This window comes from Rutidosis leptorrhynchoides, unplaced genomic scaffold (genome assembly GCF_046630445.1).
Source record: "Rutidosis leptorrhynchoides isolate AG116_Rl617_1_P2 unplaced genomic scaffold, CSIRO_AGI_Rlap_v1 contig41, whole genome shotgun sequence".
NCBI classification, from domain to species: domain Eukaryota; kingdom Viridiplantae; phylum Streptophyta; class Magnoliopsida; order Asterales; family Asteraceae; genus Rutidosis; species Rutidosis leptorrhynchoides.
In genome coordinates, this window is record NW_027266642.1 from 15161 (window position 1) to 36486 (window position 21326).

The window sequence follows — 21326 nt, forward strand, 5'->3', positions numbered from 1 at the left end:
CCACTATCTATACTACTACATCTCCTCGGAACAATGATCTAAACAAAATCAAACCGAAAATACAAAGGAAACTATACTATAGCTATCTTTTTTATATTTTTAACAAGTATATATGATTTTGAATTTTTTTTTCTTGAAGTATAACCAAAACAGCTAATAGCAAAAAGGAAAACAATCAACTAGACCAATCCTCAGAAAGAGAGAGAGTTCCTGAAGCAGTACCATGATCATTGATGTGGCAAAAACTAACAATATGAACATTGGAAGAGGAAGCATCGGGCTGCTGCAACATGCTCATGGCACGATCATCCTGCTCCTAGCTCACGAAGAAACCAGAATCAGCAGTTGGGGAGGTAGTTGGATCAAAATCGGTATTGGGCATGACCTGAACCTGACTCACTATCTAATTTGGCGCGATGGAGGAAGAATTAGCACCTCTGGTTCTCCAACCAGGAGGATAGCCATACTTCTTATGGCATTTCTTGACTAAATATCCATACAAACCACAAAAGGAGCATTGAGACTTCTTATTCTTAGGATCGGGCTTCGATTTGGAAGAAGCGGCATGTGAAGGTTTAGCGGCAAAGGAAATCATGTTTGATTCGAGAGCAGGATTCTTCATGGAAGAGGATCGCTCGAGCTCCTAAGTAGATACTAGGCCAAAGATCTTCTTCACCGGTGGTAATGGACCAACGATGAGCAATTGAGAGCAAATAGCAGCGAAACTATCATTAATACCTTGGAGGAACTTGATCGTAAGATCATTCTCTCTGTAAGCACTGTGAACATGTGCTATATTCGACTATAGGCACATATGTTTCGGTTGTCACTTTTGACATATCATGTTGTATTTTTTAATAAAATCAAAGTCATGTAAGTTTTAAACAATAAGCCAACATGCGCTAAGACATTCATGCTTATCAAGCTTGAAGAAAGTCAAGGATGCAGTCGTGCGTATCAAACGTCAAGCCTCATCAAAACTCGGAGCAAGGAGAATTGTATAGTTATAGTGTTAGTCATTTGATCATAGAGGATACAAGTTACAACTATCTTGGTTCGTTTGTATTTCAATTCAACGATCACGATCGAATTATGAAAAGCTTTATCAAATGATCACAGTAGAAATATAAAGACTTAATCTAATGGTCACGATCGAATTATAAAGACTTAAATATTTACTGAATACTCCATTTGGATTTCCACGGTGTACTAAGCAATGGACGAGATCAAATTGTTGAAGTACATAGGATTGTCAAAGTGGTATAATCAATATTTGATTATTGGATTTAATTAAGGATCACGCAGAAGTCAAAGATCTGAAGGGGTTTCGAAGATCAGAGATGCAACACGAAAGGAACAAAACGCATAGCAGAAAAGGAAATAAAATCGGATCTTGTACCTTTTGGTGAAATTATTACACACTCGCAACTGAAAGGAATAACAAAATTGGATACTAAATATTCTGATAAGAAATGAAAACAATCAAGATCAAATCACCCAATGCAATTTACGCCTATAAATAGAGAAATCATCTCCGCCAATTTATTTCACACAAACCCCATTTTTCGAGAGAGAAAAATATAGAGAGAGAGATTCTCCACTCAAACCCCATTTGTTGTCGTAACTTCACCAAATTAAAAAAACTATAAGAGAGGTTTGAGAGCGTTAAGACTGAATAGAATAGGAGCCCTAGTATAGATAGTTCGATACTAGTACTAGTTTAGGATTGGGGATTTCTTAATTGCTATCTGTTTTGTTCAATTCGATGCTTTAAGATAATTAAAGCCCAATTTTGATGCTTTAAGATAATTAAAGCCCAATTTTGATGTCACTTATCCTACATTGTTTGTGATCTGGACATTGAAGTTGCCTCCAGCTAGGAAAATGGTACCTGGAATTTTGATTTCCAGTTATTTGATCGATTTTTCTGTTTCAGCGTCTCAAACATGTACATTATCGTTGTCTAAGCTTTCCTACCAGGATCCTTAGGATTTACCTATAGCTCTTCCTATTCTGATCAGTCTTCTTTCCAGCTTCATCGTCTTCTGATCTTCTCTGTGAAACTATTTAATCGGAGGCAGAAACTCGGGGAACCTATATATTTAACACAGTAATCACTGGCAAACTTGTGATAAAAGGAAAAAAAAAGGTGGGAATTACTTCCTTTTCTTTGATCATTCTCAATTATTTGTATTAATGTACGGTTGGTTTCATAAAAAATGATGTTTAAACTGGACAAGTTTAATTCCTATTAGTAGAGGATCGGAATTATAATAATGTACTGTACATCATTTACAAGCATGCACCGGGACTCAACATCTGAAATTGTTAATTGATTCTTAGTTGATGATCTCGGAAGGGTGTCATTTTTATCAGCATCATGACTGCCTGAAACATTGTAGAAAGCAGGCTGCTTTGGATTGGGCAAGGTCATCGACTCATTGCTGAGCATGGACGTGACATCCAACATTGTTGGTCTATCGGCTGCACTTTCTTGCACGCATAACAGACCAATTTGAATATATCGTAATGCTGCATCAGGTTTTGTCCATCTCATTCAAACCCGGATCAACAAAATTCAAGCCTTCATCTTCCTTCCATAACTCCCATGCCTATAATTTAACAGAAATGTTTTTTTTTTTTCCTATTTTCAGTCAGCAAGAGTTAAAAAAAGGACGATGACAGAATAAAAGGTGTAGGTTTTACTTACATATCCTAGTATGTTCACAAATTTATTAGAATGATAGAATCCAATGTTTTTCCTGCCGCTTAGAATTTCTAGTAACATGACTCCGTAGCTAAAAACGTCAGATTTCTCCGAGAATAGACCATCCATGGCATATTCTGGAGACATATATCCACTGTAGCAACCGTGCAAGAAAATTAGATTAAAAAACAGATGGTTTACCATCATTAGACGTAGATTACTGAAATTTGTACTTCACTTACTAAGTCCCAACGATTCTATTTGTGTTTGCTTCAAATTCATTCTCCCCGAAAATCCTTGCGGTGCCAAAATCAGAAATCTTGGGATTCATGTGGACATCCAACAGAACATTACTTGCTTTTAAATCTCTATGAATGATTTTCAACCTAGAGTATTTGTGGAGGTAAAGAAGGCCTTGAGCAATCCCTTCTATGATGCACAATCTTATATTCCAGTGTAATTGTGGTCTCTTTGTTTCATCTATCAAGAAAACATAGTTTGACAATACTAGTAGATTGTTAGTATGAAGTAAACTTTGATATAGGAAGAATGTTTTGGAAACCTATATAAACATACCGAAAAGGAAATCATCCAAACTTTTGTTCTGCAGGTACTCATAAATCAAAATCCTCTCTTCTCCATGAATGCAGCAACCCAAAAGTCGTACAAGATTTTTGTGTTGCAACTTGGAAATCAATATTACTTCATTCTTGAATTCTTTCAATCCTTGATTAGATTTTTGACTGAGTCTCTTTACCGCAAATGCAACCCCATTTTCAAATGTCCCCTGCGAAATTTACCCCTTACATCAAGTATGGGAACACTTATAAACAAAAAGAGTAGTTATTTGCCGTTACCTTATACACTGGCCCGAAACCACCTTGGCCAAGAAAATTCTCGTGGGAAAAATTTCCGGTTGCAGATATTATGCTAGAAAAGCTGAACAGGGGTAGCTCGTGATTCTTCTTTCTGCCTGATTCCAGTATGGGATTCATCTGTCGATGCAATGCCTAATTCAGAGATTAAAATCTCATCTGGAGAATCTCCAGTATTTTTACAGAAACATTTTCTCCACAGAAAGCAGCTTAAGCAAACAATCAAAAAGGCAATCGAACCCCCAACACCCAAGCCCAGCTGCATCATATTTTTTGAAGTTTCTGCTATCAGCATATTCTAAAATTGTCAGTCGAGGTATGCAAAATAGCTAGGTTTGACAGCTCTAGGAATACTGTTGAAGAAATTACCTTTCTTTTGTACTTGGAGAATGCTATTCCTGATATAACTTTCTGTTCCATTCAGCCGTCCTTCATTTATTTTTTGTTGAAGCATAGACGTTTCATTTTTACCAAGAAATTGGCAACCTGTCTCATCAATATCGTTGTAGTTTTTGTAGGCAACACATGAACAGTTTTTCCTACACATATCTTGGCAATCACTGAGGCCAATGCTAGCGGAGTATTTATAGTATGAGTCGCAGTTCCAATACTCATCGGAAATAATACCGACACGAGAAGTACTAAACTCTTCTCCACTCGTGCAATTAGATGGCTTAGATGGTACGCAGCCTTCTGAAATATTATCATCGTTGCTGTCGCATGGATGCAGATTGTCTATAAATGAAACGGAATGATCACTTTCTGCATGGTTCACACCAATCTCTCCAGTTGAGGTCAACTGAATACAAGAAGAACCCCCATAACTACCCCCATAATTGCTTTCGATGCCCAAGAAAGTGGAGTAGCTCTCGTTTTCATTGGAAGTGTAACTGAACTCGAGTTCTATAAAATCTTCCTGTCCAAAGTCCCACTACGCCAATAAACTTCATCTCTCCTCCAAATCACGAGCTTGTCCAGGTCATCTTGATCGATGCCAAGAGTGAATACTCCAGAAGACGCCGCCCCAGGGCATAACCATGAATTCAGAAACTTCTTATCTTGTTTCTTCGCCTTTAAGCCAAATGGGCCAACTTTCATGCCTCGTAGAAATGCATCAGTTGGTTGATCAAAGCTCTGCCACATGATCTGCTCTCCGGAACCTTTCAAGACCAAATTTCCATGATTGCTTCGTGTTAGACTTATATTTCCACTTTCTTCAGAGGATGGCTTTACTGTGTTTATGGTGATATTCAACCCACTGCTTTCACTAAGAATCATGTACCCTTCGTTTGTGAGATTGAATATTCCGGATGAGTCAGAGAAAGGATTCTCTCGGTTGGCTAGCCAAACAGACTTGGGCTTGAGATCTCTAGCGAATTGAATCCCAAAGTAGCGGACATTGGTGGATGAATAATCTGTGTAGAAGAAAGAGAGAGTATAGATCTTGTTCGGAGACATCAAGGAATCAAAGTCTCTCAGCTGTTGCCCTGCCTTAAGAATTTTGAAATCTGTGCTTCTGAACCTACACAAAAGAGGATGAGCCAAAAGAGAGCCAGCCATGAAATCCTCATCATCGTCATCATTAGCCAACGAATGAACTTTCATAAGAAAAGAGAAAAAAACGTGAAGAGTAATCAGTAATGAACAAAGGAATTTGTTCAAGAAATTAGTAAGGGTTAAAGTCAAATACCTATCGACTAAGCCAAAAAAATATATAAAATACAGTATTGTTTGATTTGTTCCTCAGTCAACGTGTGTTGAGACAGCAATACGATGCGTAGAGAGAAACTAAAAACTGCAATTTCCTCGGCCTTGCTTTAATTACGAAGGTCAAGAAATGAGATGATACAGCCAAACCGCCAACAACCATCGTTATTCAATTAACGAAAATATATTTGAACCCTGAATTCCTCAGTTATATGAATATATTCTATGAACAAATAATCTGAAAATGAAAAATCTAGCTAAACTTAGTTACATTACTTTCTGTATTCACTTTGCTTCTGACTCTGAATTCCGCATAATGTCAAACAATAGCTGGAAGGTTTATATTTTTACATCCTCTATTCTAAATGAGCCAAGCACGGAAATGACAACCTTGTATAAATATGCTTTGACTCATTCAATAATTACATACTTTTTTTTTATACTTTGACACATACCAAAAAGGAAATCATCCAAACTTTTGTTCTGCAAGTACTCGTAAATCAGAATCCTCTCTTCCCCATGAATGCAACAACCCAAAAGTCGTACAAGATTTTTGTGTTGCAACTTGGAAATCAATTTTACTTCATTCTTGAATTCCTTCAATCCTTGGCTAGAGTTTTGACTCTGTCTCTTCACCGCAACTGCAACCCCATTTTCAGATGTCCCCTGCAAAAAATTTATCCTTACCTCAAATATCCTTAGGGAGAAATATAAAACACAATCTCAAAGAATTGTTACATGGAGTTACCTTATACACTGGTCCGAAACCACCGTGGCCTAGAAAATTCTCATTGGAAAAGTTTGTTGTTGCAGATATTATTCTAGAAAAGATGAAGAGAGGCAGCTCGTGATTCTTCTTTCTGTCTGATTCCGGTAGACGTGAGTCATGGGATTCATCAGTTGATGCCATGCCTAATTCAGATAGTAGTATCTCATCTGGAGAATCTCCAGTATGTTCACGGAAACATTTTCTCCACAGAAAATAGCAGCTTAAGCAAACAATCAAAACTGCGATGATACCCCAATACCAAAGCCCAGCTGCACCATCTTTTTAGAATTTTTCTGCTTTCAGCATATATATTAAAATCGTTAGACGAGGTATGCAAAATTGCAAAGTTTTAGGCCCTTAGGATCATGGAACACGTTACCTTTCCGCAGGATGCTATTTCTGACATAAATCTCTGTTCTATTCAGCAGTCCTTCCTTTATTTTTTGTTGAAGCCAAGAAGTTAAATTTTCATAAAGAAATTGGCAACCTCTCCCAGAACTGAGGTAGGTTGTGTAGACAATGCATGAACAATTTTTTCAACACACATCTTGGCGATCACTGAGGCCAATGCTTGCAAGTATGAGAAGTTCCAATTTTTATCATCAATGGTATTGACACGACGAGTACTTAACTAGTCTCCGCCTGTGCATTTAGATGGCTGAGCCGGTATGCAGCCTTCTGAAATATTGTCATCCTCATCGTCGCAAAGCTGCAAATTGTCTATTAATTGATAGGAGTCGATTTCTGCATTGTTCACACAAATCTCCCCAGATGAGTTCAACTGAATAAAAGAAGAATTTCCATAATAGCTTTGGGAGTCGATGCCCAAGAAAGTGAAGTAGCTCTCGTTGTCATTTGAAGAGTATTTGAACTCGAGGTGAGGATATGGAAAAGATTGGAGATTCTTTAGATTCTTTCCGTCCAAACTCCCACTATGCCAATAAACTTCAACTCTCTTCCAAATCACGAGCTGATACAGGTCATCATCATCAATACCAAGGGCGAATGCTCCAGAAGACGCCACCTCAGGGCTTAACCATGAATTCAGAAACTTCTTACTTGGTTCCTTGGTCTTCAAGCCAAACAGGCCTACTTTCATGCCTCGTAGAAATGCATCAGTTGGTTCATCAAAACTCTGCCACACAATCTGCTCTCCTTTCAAAACCAAATTTCCGTGATTACAGTGTTTGACTTATATTACCACTTTGAGAGGATAGGGGCTTTACAGTGTTTAAGGTGATATTCAATCCACTACTATTGTCACTAAGAACCATGTCACCTTCGTCGGTGATATAAAATATTCCGGATGAGTCTGAGAAAGGATTCACTCGGTTGGCTATCCATACGGACTTGGTAAGTCTAGGTTTAGAAAATTGAATCCCAAAGTAGCGGGTGGTGGTGGAGGAATCTGGGTAGAAGAAAGAGAGAGTATAGATTTGGTTTGGAGACACCAAGGAATGGAAGTTTCTCAATTCTTGTCCTGCCTTGAGAACTTTGAATTCTGTCGCTTCAGAACTAAGACCAAATAGGAGAAGCAACCAAGAGAGAGTCAACCATGAAATCTTCATCATATATAAGCCAATCTTTCATTTGAATTAGAATCATACAGTAACAAGAGAGAAAGGGTAATGAAGATAGGAATTGGTTCAAAACTTATTGACAGCAAACATCTGACTGCAACATCAGTTTCCAAAGTCAACTACAGAAATGCCTTGGCCCAAAGAAAAAAAAAAAAGATAAGTATTCCTAGTTATGTATTTTATTGGAATCATTGAATTCAAACATTAGCTTAAGGTTTAAATATTAATATCATCAATTCTAAATTAGCCAAGCACACAATTACAACCTGGCATGCCTGACTTGTTCAATAACTACTAACACTTGTTATGTAGTGATTATAATTAAAACCTAGGTTCGCAAGTTTCTCTATTATGTTATGTGATCGGATTCTCTCAGGAATTTGACTAGAGTATTCAAAAGCCTACCGAATTCTTGAGGCAAATAACTTTTCGTGACATATATAGTTTTCCTTGAGTACATATTAAAATCAAAGTTGTGAGGAACTAACGAGACATATTCCAATGTCGAGCTTCTCCAGGCGCGGATTCACTCTAGGGCTGCCCCGAATGACTTTAAAAAAAAAAAAAAAGAACAACAAGTTTTAGTGAGGCCAACATAAATTAAAATTGCATCTATTGTTGCATTGTTTTGAATCCTTTACACCTAATTTTTTATAATACAAAAAAAGAAATAAACACTAAATAAGACGCGGTGAATCATTGACACAAGCCCATCAAACATCATTAATAAATAATTTATTTTTTTTAAGCTAAACAAACCAATTTCATTAAGAAGAGAGGTCATCATGGACCAAAACATGAATCTCTCTCGGAAGAGAGTTGTTGAGGCAAACTGCCAGATGTGTTAATCTGTGTTAACTAGATCAAGTTTTCACGACAGTTACTGTGAGTTGGCTATTTTCGTCAAAACTAGTTATACAGAAGATTTGATTCTTTCTTGCAATACAAGTCTTATTTGAAAAATTAGTAATTGAAGAATCCTTACTGTGATCTGATTTGATTTGGTTTAGTTATGGATTTCCTATTTTTTAAAGGAGTCTTAATTAAATCCTAAAAAGAAAAGGTATTGTTTTAATTAAAGGATTCTTATGGAGATACTATTCCTACACCAAAAAGGGATTAGTTTTCCTATTCTGTGAAGAAGTCTTATTCTCCAAGATTCAAGAGTTTCAAGTATAAAAGGATGAAGACACTACAACCCTAAGTAGACGTCGAGTTGAGCATATACTGGTTATCAATTCTGTCGACTTGTTTGGAGAAGAAGACGTTTCTTTTTCTACACCATACTGTTCACGATCTATTTGACCTTAGTTGTCCGTGAACTTTTAGAGGGTGATTGATCTTATTCGAGCACTAATCCAACTGCATCAGAGTTTGTCAGTACAGTGCAAAGAACCTGTGGCACTTGTAATCTGTTTGGAGATTGCAAGGAAGTCCTTGTCCGTTTGACAAGGCATTAGCACTCGTAATCTGTGTGGAGGTTGCGAGAAAACCCTTACCCGTTTGGTAAGGCAACCGACGCTTGTAATCTGTGAGGAGGTTACAAGAAAGTCCTTACCCGTTTGGTAAGGCTGTTGTGTAAGTCCTAGTCCGTTTGATTAGACTGTTAGTATAAACGAAGGATCCGCTTAGTGAAATAGGAAGTAGATTATATATTTGCGAATTGTAATCCGTGTACTGTCATATTGTTGCAAGAATAGTGGAATGTCGTTTATCACTGGGCTAGGACCCGCAGAGTAGGTGTATCCGAACTGCGTAAACATATCCTGTGTTATTTACTTTCTGCACTATGTTTTTATTATTCTGTGTTAACTTGCCACCGTTAGCACAGCTGCGATAATCCGCCAATTTAGTCAAAATACACTTTCAAGTGGTATCAGAGCGGACTTAAGAAATCTTCTTGAGAAAAGATCTTGCGTATTCTGACCATGGAAGACAGGATCGAAGAAGGCGGTTCAACCACTCATCCTCCTTTACTTATAGAATCCAATTATGATTATTGGAAGAATAGAATGAAGTGGTACCTGAAAAGCCAGGATGAAGCTATCTGACATGCTACACAGGTCCTGTAGACACCTCCTATTGCCACTGTTGATGGTGTTGAAGCAGTCAAGAGTGAAGACCAATGGACAGCATTTGAATCAACTACCTGTGCAGCAAACAGCAAAGCTGTCAGCATCATTCAATGTGCCGTACGTCCCAGTATTTTCAAGATCATCCAAAATTTCGAGACTGCCAAGGAATCGTGGGATGTTCTTCAACTCACGTATGAAGGAACAAAATCAGTTAGACAATCAAAGCTACACCTCATCTCCATCAGGTTTGAAGCTTTAACCATGAAAGATGATGAAACTATTACTGATTTTGAAAAGAATCTTCGTTACATTGCTAATAAATCTGCTGCTCTTGGCGAGGTAATTCCGGAATCCAAACTGGTGAGGAAAGTGATGATATCGCTACCAGATAAATTTAGCTCAAATATGGATGCTATCAGTGAATCTACTAATTTTGAGACCCTGTAGTTTGACGATCTTATGGGAAAGCTTAGAACTCATGAGATGACCTTGGCTATGAGAAATAGAGAAGTCTCAATCTAAATCTGTTGCTGGAGTGGAAGATATATCTACAAGCACAGGTGAACAACTCTCATTCCATGAGTAGCTGGCACTATTGACAAAGAATATGGAAAAGATGTACAAAAAGTTCAACAGGGCAAAGTTCGTCGATTACTCTTCAACCAATCCTCAGAAGAGTAATCGAAATTCCCAAAAAAAGCATGCGTTAGGAGGAGGTAGTCAAAGATTTAAAAAAGGAGAATCCAGTGAAGGAAGGACCAGGTTTAAGAAAGAAATGATACAATGCCATGAATGTCAAGGTTTTGGTCACATTGCTGCCAAGTGTGCCAACACTCTCGAAAAACGGAAGAAATATTTCATATCCACATGGAGTGATGAGGAGACATCCGAAGATAAGTCTGAATTCAGTGATAGTGGAAGTGAGATTGAGTTTCCTGGTTATAATGCATTTACTACTCGTGTATCTGTGCACACAGGAACTACTAGCACGGGTAAAACAGAGGATGACTCAAGTTCTGATGAAAGCTCAGATAGTGATATTGAAGGCATACACCTTGCTTTCAAATATCTAGCTGGAAAAATGGCTGAATCTCTCAGAATCAACCCATACTTTCTGATGAAGTAAAACAACTGTCAGCCGAAAGGAAGGATTTCGACAAGGTGATTGAAAAATACGAAACAGAGATTGCGTAGTTGAAGTCTGAATTATCAAAGTCTGAGAAGAAGCTAGAGCAAGCTAACCGTGCAATTGAGAAATTCAACAAAGGAAAGGGAAATCTTGATGAGATCCTAAATAAAATATCTCCGAAGAATAATCTATTTGGGGTTGGCCACAAACCATCAAGAACAGAAAGAGGAAGCAGTTCAAGGTACAAAAACAGAGTGACTAGAAACAGAATTATATGTCACTATTCTGGACATATAAGACCTAGGTGTTTTGTACGACAAGACGATATTCGAAGACTTATTACTTATCTTTCAAGAAAGCATCCAAAGAAGAAGGTTGATAGTGTCAATCACTCCCAACGACAGATTTAGGTGAAGAAGAGAGAATTGAAGGGCCTTATGTGCAAACATTCATCCAAAAGAGTAGCCGGTTGGTATTTCGATAGTGGTTGCTCTCAGCACATGACTGGAGAAAAAAGAATTTTGAAGAATATTGTCTACAAGAAACAGGGGTCTGTGACATATGATGATGGTAATTCTAATGCTATAGTTGGAGAAGGAAGCCTACCAGTTTCTTCAGACTTGAAGATAAAGCATGTCCTAATGAAGATTGTGAAATCAGGTTCAACAAGCATGGGTGCAAGGTGTTCAATATTGAAGGGGCAGTTGTCATGACTGGAACGAGACAAGTTGACAACACTTATACACTGGATGGAGACATAAAGTCTTTGTAGACCACACACAAAGGAAACTCCTTATGAAATATGGAGAAAGAAGAAGCCATCAGTGGGATACTTTCATGAATTCGGTAGCCCCTGCTACATGTTAAGGACAGAGAACCTAGAAAAAACTCGACTCCAAAAGTAAAAGGGGAGTATTTGTTGGCTATTCAGTTAATAGTAGAGGTTATAGAATTTTTATTGAGAAATCAAATACTATCATTGAATCAATCAATGTTGTGTTTGATGACATGCAGGTTGAAATGGGAAAATCAAGAGGATGGTGAGTCTGGATTCGGTCAACTTCTGTCTAATGATAACACACCTAGTGTGGGGGCATTAGGGTCGGAAGATGTTAACAGGAATGAAAACACACCTAGTGTGGAGCATCGGCCTCTTAGCACATATACCAGGAACACTCAGGAACCCATACCTGCTGTCACAAACCAGAATGTGTACCCATCAATACGAGTTCAAAAGAATCATTCAACTAAAAACATAATTGGAGACATCACTGAAAGAAGAACAAGAGGAGTTCCAAAAAAGAACTATAGAGATGTGATGAATTATGTTGCATATACTTCGAAATTGAACCAAAGAAAAGTTGACGAGGCTTTGACAGATGAACACTGGATACTTGCTATGCAAGAGGAACTAGATCAATTCAAAAAGAACAAAGTGTGGGAGTTGGTTCCTAGAGCTAAGCATTGCAATATCATTGGTACAAAGTGGATATTCAAGAATAAAACCGATGAGCAGGGAAATATCACAAGAAATAAGGCAAGACTGGTTGCACATGGATATACACAGGTTGAAGGAGTTGATTTCGATGAGACTTTTGCTCCTGTTGCTAGGCTTGAATCAATCAGGCTATTGATTGATGTGGCTGCATATGGGAACATCACTCTATATCAAATGGATGTCAAGAGTGCCTTTCTTAATGGGTACTTAAATGAAGAAGTGTATGTTGAGCAGCCTAAAGGTTTTATTGATCTAGCTCATCCGGATCATGTGTACAAGTTGACAAAAACCCTATATGGTCTTAAGCAAGCTCCACGGACTTGGTATGAAAGGCTATCGATGTACCTGTGTCAATAGGACTATAGAAGAGGTGGAGTTGATAAAACCTGTTTCTCAAATCCACATGGAGAGAATTAACTATAGCCCAGATTTATATTGATGATATTATCTTTGGTTCAACAAGCGAAAAGGAGAGAAAGAAGTTTGTTCACAGCATGGCCAGCGAATTTGAAATGAGTATGGTAGGTGAATGAAGCTATTTCTTAGGCTTTCAGATCAAGCAGTGCAAGGATGGAACGTCTATCACTCAGAAAAAAGTATGCCAAGAATCTGATAAAGAAGTTTGGGTTAGAATCTGCCAAACCTATGAGAACTCCGAAGGGAACAAATGAGCATTTGTCCAAAGACATTGACGGGGAAGATGCTAATCCTACACTTTATAGAAGTATGATTGGAAGCTTATTATACTTATGTGCTAGCAGACCTGATTTAAGCTACAGTATAGGAGTATGTGCAAGATACCAAGCATATCCAAAACAGTCACATGTTAAGGCTGTGAAAAGAATCGTGCGTTACGTTTGTGGAATAACAGGTTTAGGATTGTGGTATACAAAAGACACAAATAGAGTGCTAGCTGGATATAGTGATGCTGACATGGTAGGCTGTGTAGATAACCGGAGAAGTACATCAAGAGGTTGTTTCTATCTTGGGAGCAATCTAGTGTCTTTGTTTAGCAAGAAGCAAAATTCAGTGTCATTATCCACTACTGAAGGCAGAATATATTTCAGCCAGCATTTGTTGTGCTCAGTTGCTTTGGATGAAACAAATGATGGAAGAATATGGCCTGGAGCAAGGTGTGTTGACAATCTACTGTGACAATACCAGTGGGATAAGCATATTGAAAAATCCTGTGCAGCACTCCAAAACGAAGCACATCCAAGTTCGTCACCACTTTATTAGAGAGCTTGTAGAAGAGAAGAAGGTGGCCTTAGAATATATCTCAACTGAAAAACAATTGGCAGACATCTTTACAAAGAGTCTAGATGCAAGTCGCTTGAGTTCTTAAGAGGAGCTCTTGGACTTTGCTCCATTACGTGAAACATGAGATAAGTGCTTCCATCCCCTGTAAATACCATTTTTATTATTGTGTCTATTCTATTTAACAAAGAAAATATAAAAATACAAAAAGAAGAGTAGAGTGTGGTTTTGCTCTACATGAAGAAGAAGACTTAAGCTTAATGAGCTGAAGCCCAAAGACAGCCGGATGCAGTAAAAAGAAAAAATGCGATGAGTTGTGCAAGAGCCCAAAGTCAGCCAGATGAAGTAAAGTTGAGAAGGTGGGTCGGGCAAATTTAGTTGGCCCACTGCAACACAGAAGTGTATGTTTGACCCATTGGAAACGAGGCCTTGTTATTGGCCCGTGATTTTAGGCGTAAAGCAGATGATCTTCCCACAAAATTTTAAAAACTAAAAAGGAAAGTTGCAGAGCTGAAGCAAAAAGCAAACTCATTAACTGTATTGTTTCTACATTTTTCTTCTATGATACTTGAATCCTCAAACCCTAAGCGTCGACATTCTTCAAACCCTAACCTGAAATCTCTCAATCTGCTAAAATGGCGAGAACCAGAGGAGGTGGTTAAAGGAGACCCACTGGAACAAAGCGTTCCACAAAGATTGTGCCGAGATCATCAAGTACTCGCTCAACCCCGTCATCGCCGATTACAATTTCGTCTCCCGAATCCTCGCCGTCACCACCAAGGAGGGTTTTCTCACAACAGATTGCTGAAGATATCTTAAAGTACTATTCTAACGACGAAAGAGAAGAAGATATGGTGGTTGAAAATCCAGAAACAGCTATGGTGGTCTATCGACTTATTCCAGTAAGTAATTTTACTTCTCCTAATACTGAGTCAGATTCGCTTAGAATGGGTAGGAGGAGTATGAATGCTGGTAATTTTGAGGATATGACTAAAATCTGGGATCTGAGAAGTCGGTTAGCCGTGAAAGGATTGCGAGTCTGTTGAAGAAGATTCTATTGAGAAAGAAGGCACTGGTGTGCCTACAGTTGCTGAAGATCCCACTTCCACAGAGGATTAGGAAAATGTTAATGTTGATGTCTGTGGTAACCCTCAAGTTAAGGGGGAGACTCCAGCCGAGGGGATGCTCGGACTGAGGGAGAGTCTGATGGTGCTAATGCAACAGTTGAGGGGGAGCAACAAAGTATCTCCCAATCTGAGCAGGTGAACGCTGAAAGGCCAGATGAAGAAACTATTGCTGAGGAACCTGTGAACACTAGGGGAAGGAAGAATTTGAAGAGGAAGAGGACTGCTTTAAAATCCTCAAAATCTGCTCCAGCTTCCACGTCACAAACCTAGAAAGAGCAGCCAATTGTGGTAGGCACCTTTGTTAATGCAGCTGCTAGGAATTTTTGGCCATATGCCTCAGAAAAGAAGATCATAGCTAAGAAAGTACTAGAAAGAGATCAGGCTGACGAGTTCAACCTGAAAGAGCTTCTGATTGAAGAGAATTTATGGATCAGCTCTACTAGGAACATCCAGTACGTTGAAAAGGTTGTCAGAGAATTCTATTGCAACATGCCTACTGATGTTGATCAATTCGACTCTTCGAATTATCAAAGAGTGTATGTCCGAGGCAAATTCTACGAAAACTCTCCCATACTGTTGTCCGAAGTCTTTGAGTGTTGGAACCCAGAAGAGAGATGCGAAGAAGATTACGATGTAATAGCCTCTGAACTAACTGGTGGCCGAAAGCAAACCTGGTATGGTGGTAGGTCTGCTTTAAAACCTACTGAACTGACAGCTTTCTATTCAACTCTTCACAAGGTAGATGTGGCCAACTGGATGCCCTGTAGACACACCAACACAGTAAACCAGAAGCTGGATTTATTGCTATTCAAAGTCGGAACCAAGATTGGCTTCGCTCTAGGTGACTTGGCCTATGACAGGATAGTATCTTTTGCTGGATAGTCAAGGAAATATGGCAACTATACTTATCCAGCCGCTATCTTCACTCTGCTAGTCAACCAGGACCTGATAATTGAAGAAACTGAGGAATTCACCCAGCTAGAGACTTTTAAGCTCACCGCCAGACTCACGCACGGGGAGCATGTAATGGACATCAACGATGATGAGGATGAAGCAAGAGCAGTTGATCCTGCTGCAGATGAAGATGATGTTCTGACCCCCGAAGCTTTGGTCCTGGACAAGAGAAATGGTGCAGTTTCTGAAGAAGCAGGAGTATAGGCTGAGGAGAAAGAGGCTGGTTTTGGAAGCTCAAATTGCTCGAAGCTAATTCACAAGGAGCTTTCATTTTGCTGAAAGTTTTTTTTTTTTTTAAAGTTTGACAATTTGAAACTTTCGTTCTATTGGCAGTATGTGTTGTAACTCTTTGAAATCTAGCGGTCAGTTGTGTGAAAATCGAACCTGTGTTACTTGGAGTCTGTTAACACAGTCTTGGAAATGTTTGCACTTTACTAGTTTTCGTTATATCACTGGGCTAGGACCCGCAAAGTAGGTGTATCCGAACTGCGTAAACATATTCTGTGTTATTTACTTTCTGCACTGTGTTTTTATTATTTCGTGTTAACTTGTCACCGTTAGCATAGCTGCGATAATCCGCCAATTTAGTCAGAATACACTTTCAAGAGTTACAAGAGTACGAAGTAGAATCAACATTTAAAAGACAAATGCGCCAAACAATCGACTACTTTATTTCCTGAATGTTTAACAAAATTAAAACGCACAAATGACAAAATTTCTTGCAACTGCTTTGATGTCTTTGATTAGCAAACCACAACTAATATACTTCAGATCAGGTTTCTGCAATTCACGTACAAGGAGTTGACGATCTCCTTCAATTACAAACTTGTGGTCAGTCAGCCTTCTCGCCAAGTTCAAAGCTTTGCTTACAGCGCACTTTTCCGCATGGTAAGCATCATCAACCTCTCAGCTCACTTTTTGAGGTGGTTGATTTGGTCCATTCAGACATTTTAAATGAATGAAGCTCTGTTGATTATAAAAAAAAATGTATTGGATAAAAAAAAATTATGCTGTCAGTTGTGACCATAGTTTAAAAAATTTATTAGACGGTCCTAATAATTAGATCCCAGATCCATCCATGACTATGTCCCAATGATCAAATTTGCTAGCAATTTCTGGCACTGCCACTAAGCTTCTCTCTCAATATAATTTTCTATTTCCAGTCTCTCCTTCTTTTTCATTATATAATCAAAGAAAGTCATAAGGGAAGTCCATTTCAGCTTAAGTTAGAAGGAATGAGCGCATGATTCTGGCAGGAGATTAAAAATCAGAACATTTTTCAGCAAGTGCCTAGCTATGCTGATATAGTTATTAAAAGAGTGAAAGAAGCAATTTTGTATTCACTACGTACTTAGTAGACAAATATATATATAGTGCTTCAAGTAGTCTGTATATGTACTTCGTAGATATATATTTAGAATTTACTCTTTCCGTCTCAAATTAGGTGCTAATTTAAGGGATTTTACACAAATCAATAAAACATGTTTTTTAGTTCATTTTCCAACATAATTGTGATTGTATAGACTAAAATACCCTCATGTGGGATATGTAGGTGAAGTTGGTGAAGTTGGTGAAGGAGAGTACATTGAGGACATGAGGGTGAAGGTGGTGGAGGTGGTGAGGGTATAATCGAAAAAACATAATTAATGTTCGTTAAACTTGTCAAAATTTACATATAATTTGAATAAAAATTTATGTTTATATTAACATATAATTTGAAATGAAGAGAGTAGAATAGTTGAGATAGGCAAGTTCTTGTTTGTGCAAGTCCAAATGTGAAGGTTGTTGGCACTAAACTGTTTTCGTTTGGTCCATCAGCGAAATGGTTCATGGTGGGAGAGATAGAGGTTCCCCGTCCCACAACCATCGCGTATAATAGTAGTAGTTATTTGTTACAAATTAATCAATAGATATAACTGAAAATATGTGTTCTTTGTATTAACAACCGCCACGTCATCACGGTGAATGAATATAACGAAGTTATATATATATATATACGAATTTCATCTCATATGAATCGAATCATGACCTCACATAAAAGAAAATACATTAATTATTGAGCCATGACTTAACACTTTACGTCACAACCCGCATATCATATATTCTTAACGGTGGTTGTAACGTGTATTAGGGACGTTAAGTTCAAGTAGTGAAACGTAAGAAATGAAAGTTCAGGTAAAAAGTGAAATTTTGGAAAGGTTTAGTAGCAGTTTTGTAATAATCCCATAGTATAATCAGTGTTTCGCGGTGAAGAGCGCGTAGTGCAACACAGAGCGTACCCGCAAAAATCACAAACGGCGCCGACCGTAGAGAAAATCAATTTAAATTTTAAAAAAATTATTTCGAAATGATACATGCCACGTCATCAACCGACTCATATAAATGTTAACGCTGCCATTTCTATCTCCTCTCTCTCTCTAGACGGCTCTAATTTTTCTCTTTTGTTTCATTTCTTCGATTCAAGAAATCTCTCTTCCGAGATCAGTTAGGGTTCGATTGGATTTTAATTTAAAATCGAAACCGAGGACTCGCACCTTTGTACTCTTCCTCTCCCCCAGTAGGAGCCCAAGTCATAATATTGGGTAATAATCCGATCCGAAACCCTAACATTTACCCCTACTCTCACGTCTGCGTTTTTCCATTGTGATCGGGTTGTTCATGTGTGTATAATATTAATCTCTTGTTAATTTTATGTGGTCGTTGTTATTTTGGGTGATTTGTTTTCAAAAAGGAGGATTCTTTGAAGTGAGAAATTCGGGAAGCTTTCTTGAGCTGTCGTTATTTAGTTCTGTTGTTGTGTTAGCGCGTTTGGAAAAAAAAAATTATGCTTTTTGATTTTGTTCATGTTCTGGAAATTGAATATATATTTGTGTTATGGTATCTCTTTTGTTTGACTTCATTACCAGTTGATAGTCTGCACTGAGCATTTTCTGATGATTCAACTTTTTGTCCCAAATGTAGTATAATGTTTCTTATCGAATTACGCTCGCTGTTTAGAATGTTGAAGCTTATAGATTTCTAGCCTCCCTAATTGCCATAGATCAGGGACAATATATCCTTTACCCATTGTCAGTTGACTGAATGGCTGTTCATCTGGATTCTTCCATCTCATAATTTTCAGCTATCGTATCTCATTCGTGTTCTTCTTTAATGTTCTGTCAATTCTTATAGTTTACTTTGCACTTTAATATTTGTCAAGCATTAACCTAGAGCTTGTGTGAAAGGTGATGCAGTTGAGAATCTTAGATGGTTTTTTATGAGATTGTCTAATAAGTGATGCAAATTAAATTTTGTCGCAAAGGACTTGCACAAGGCAAGTTATGATAGCTTCACATTTCTGTGGCACGATTCTACCAAAGTTGGCACGATATAGTCCATTAATGGTTGCCTTTGGATATCAATGACGGTTATTGAGGAAATCATTAATGGACAGTATCGTGTCAACTTTGGTAGAATTGTGCAGTGGAAATGTGATGCAATCATTACTTGTCTGGGCCAAGTCCTTTCCGACACAATGTAGTGTGCATATATTGGACAACTCGTGTTCTTGTTTGTCGTTTACGTCACTTCTAAACTATCTCCTAAGTGAGAGTTGTGCCTCTTCTTCTGCCTTGTGGAAAAGCTATCAAAATAGACCTTTTGGAACTACTTCCACGCGACTCTTTTCGATGTGAAGTCTTATGTTGTTATTAGTTCTTATTGAATGCATCTTTTCTATGGATGTTTACATAAATTGTACCGCCTTTCATTTTATTTCTTGTGTTTGCCGTTACACCTTATTCAACTTTTTACTTTTAATAAATGTTGGTTGTTGAATAATTTCCTGCTCTGTTGTAGGAACATAGACTTTATATTTGACATGCCGAAGGAAAGAAGAGATAAATCTGTGTCCTTTGGTAGGTGCAAGGCATCTCCTTACTCATGCAGTTCTAGTCGTGTAACGAGATCCTCTTCAAAGATCCCTTTAGAAACAGATGATAACATTAAGGAATGGGAAGATTCTAGGTGTCCAGTCTGCATGGAGCATCCTCACAATGCTGTTCTCCTCATATGTTCTTCACATGATAAGGGTTGTCGCCCTTATTATGTGCGATACTAGCCATCGCCACTCCAACTGCCTGGATCAGTTCTGCAAATCATTTGTAGAACCTCGAAAACAGAAACAACACCTGAAGAAGGAGGAGCTGATCAGGTACCCATCTCGGAGACTTTAACATTAGACAATTCAGAATCTGGAGTTAATGATATGATGCAAGAAGATGACAGAAGTGAGGAAGACCCTGCTACTCCACGAACCAGCTTTTGTGAAAATCAGGAGAAGGCAAAGATGTTGTGTCCACTGTGTCGTGGGGATATTGTGAAATGGACTGTGGTGGATTCTGCTCGTCATTTTATGAACGCAAAGCAAGGAACTGTTCTTGTGAGACATGTAATTTCAGTGGTACATATAAAGATCTGAGAAGGCATGCAAGGATTGAGCACCCAACCGTACGTCCGTCGGATACCGATCCGGAGAGAGCACGAAACTGGAATAGATGGAGCGTCAGAGGGATCTCGGCGACTTGTTGAGCACGCTTGAATCTTCGTTTGGAGGAGAAGAAAGGGGAGCAGCAGCTGTAGAGAATGTATTGCCCATGAGTAATGGTAGCTGGCTTACTGTACTCCTCTTCATAAGAGTCGGTCCGCCTACTCGCTCTTCTAGTGGTAGTGGTGGTAGTAGTAATCCTGCGAGGAGAACCAGGGCACCGACACGTATCAGACGGAGATCGCCCAGACTTTGGGGGGAGAGCCATGATGTAGAAACAGCTGAAACTTCTGTCAGGGAAGATGATGGAAATAACGAGTCCTCTGATGATGATGAGCCACTTTCAGTTATTAGACGCCGAACCTACCGACCATCAACTCCAGATGAAGATTAGCCATGAATGGAATGATGATTTTGGTTTGTTTCTGGCAGTGGCGGAGAAGGACCTCACTCGCACCTTATTTTCTAGTAGATCAATGGATCGGCAATACAAAACTTTATTTAATGCATATGCTCTTGTTAATGAATGAATGGCAAAGTTATTTATCCGACTTCATAAAAAAAATATTTAACAGTTGAAAATTTTTCAATTTTAAATTTATGGTGCATGTTAAATTATTAATGCTTGTTTCATTATTTTTAAATTATTGTTATCGTGTTTGTATTTCATTTCTTAAGATTAAATTTTGAAATTTTTTTTTTTTAAATGTTACCACGAGATTCGGAACTTTCAATTTACGGGTCATATTAGATTATTAATGCTTATTTCATTATTTTCAAATTATTGTTATCTGCTAGTGTATTTCATTACTTAAGATTAAATTTTTTGAAAATTTTTAGGTGATGATGTTGTTTTGATTAATTTTTATATAAACAAATTAATACGATAAATTTCAGTTAGGACTTGGGAGTTAGGACTCTTTTTAGATAGTCAGAGTTGGACTTGAAGACGCTACCTATAATTAACTTATCATCCTTTCTCTAAATAATTTAAAAAAAAAAAAAAGGTCCATAAATAAATTGAATAAGAAATAAATCAATCATGTTTCATATTCAAATTAAAATCCATCTTCGCCTGACCACCTGCCTTGTCTTTCTTTCCCATGTTACATGCTTGCTGCCT

At 38.1% G+C, this 21326-nt stretch overlaps 2 protein-coding genes and 1 pseudogene across 2 annotated transcripts; 1 reads left to right on the top strand and 2 right to left on the bottom strand.

Moving 5' to 3' along the window:
• Positions 1 to 175: 175 nt before the first annotated feature.
• LOC139883508 (G-type lectin S-receptor-like serine/threonine-protein kinase At1g67520) lies at positions 176 to 6199 on the bottom strand. Its single transcript, XM_071867678.1, has 14 exons — positions 6038 to 6199; positions 5745 to 5955; positions 4528 to 5180; positions 3952 to 4381; positions 3803 to 3864; positions 3565 to 3702; positions 3284 to 3494; positions 2950 to 3187; positions 2711 to 2861; positions 2564 to 2612; positions 2297 to 2532; positions 656 to 802; positions 436 to 486; positions 176 to 316 (listed from the first exon to the last, which is right to left on the bottom strand). The coding sequence occupies exons 1-14, from the start codon at positions 6197 to 6199 to the stop codon at positions 176 to 178; spliced, it is 2880 nt and encodes a 959-aa protein (XP_071723779.1).
• A 490-nt stretch (positions 6200 to 6689) lies between these two features.
• On the bottom strand, positions 6690 to 7629 carry LOC139883509 (G-type lectin S-receptor-like serine/threonine-protein kinase CES101). Its single transcript, XM_071867679.1, has 2 exons — positions 7260 to 7629; positions 6690 to 7213 (listed from the first exon to the last, which is right to left on the bottom strand). Exons 1-2 carry the CDS (start codon positions 7627 to 7629, stop codon positions 6690 to 6692), a joined length of 894 nt encoding a protein of 297 aa, XP_071723780.1.
• An 11449-nt stretch (positions 7630 to 19078) lies between these two features.
• LOC139883511 (uncharacterized) lies at positions 19079 to 20597 on the top strand (annotated as a pseudogene).
• The last annotated feature ends 729 nt before the right edge of the window (positions 20598 to 21326 follow it).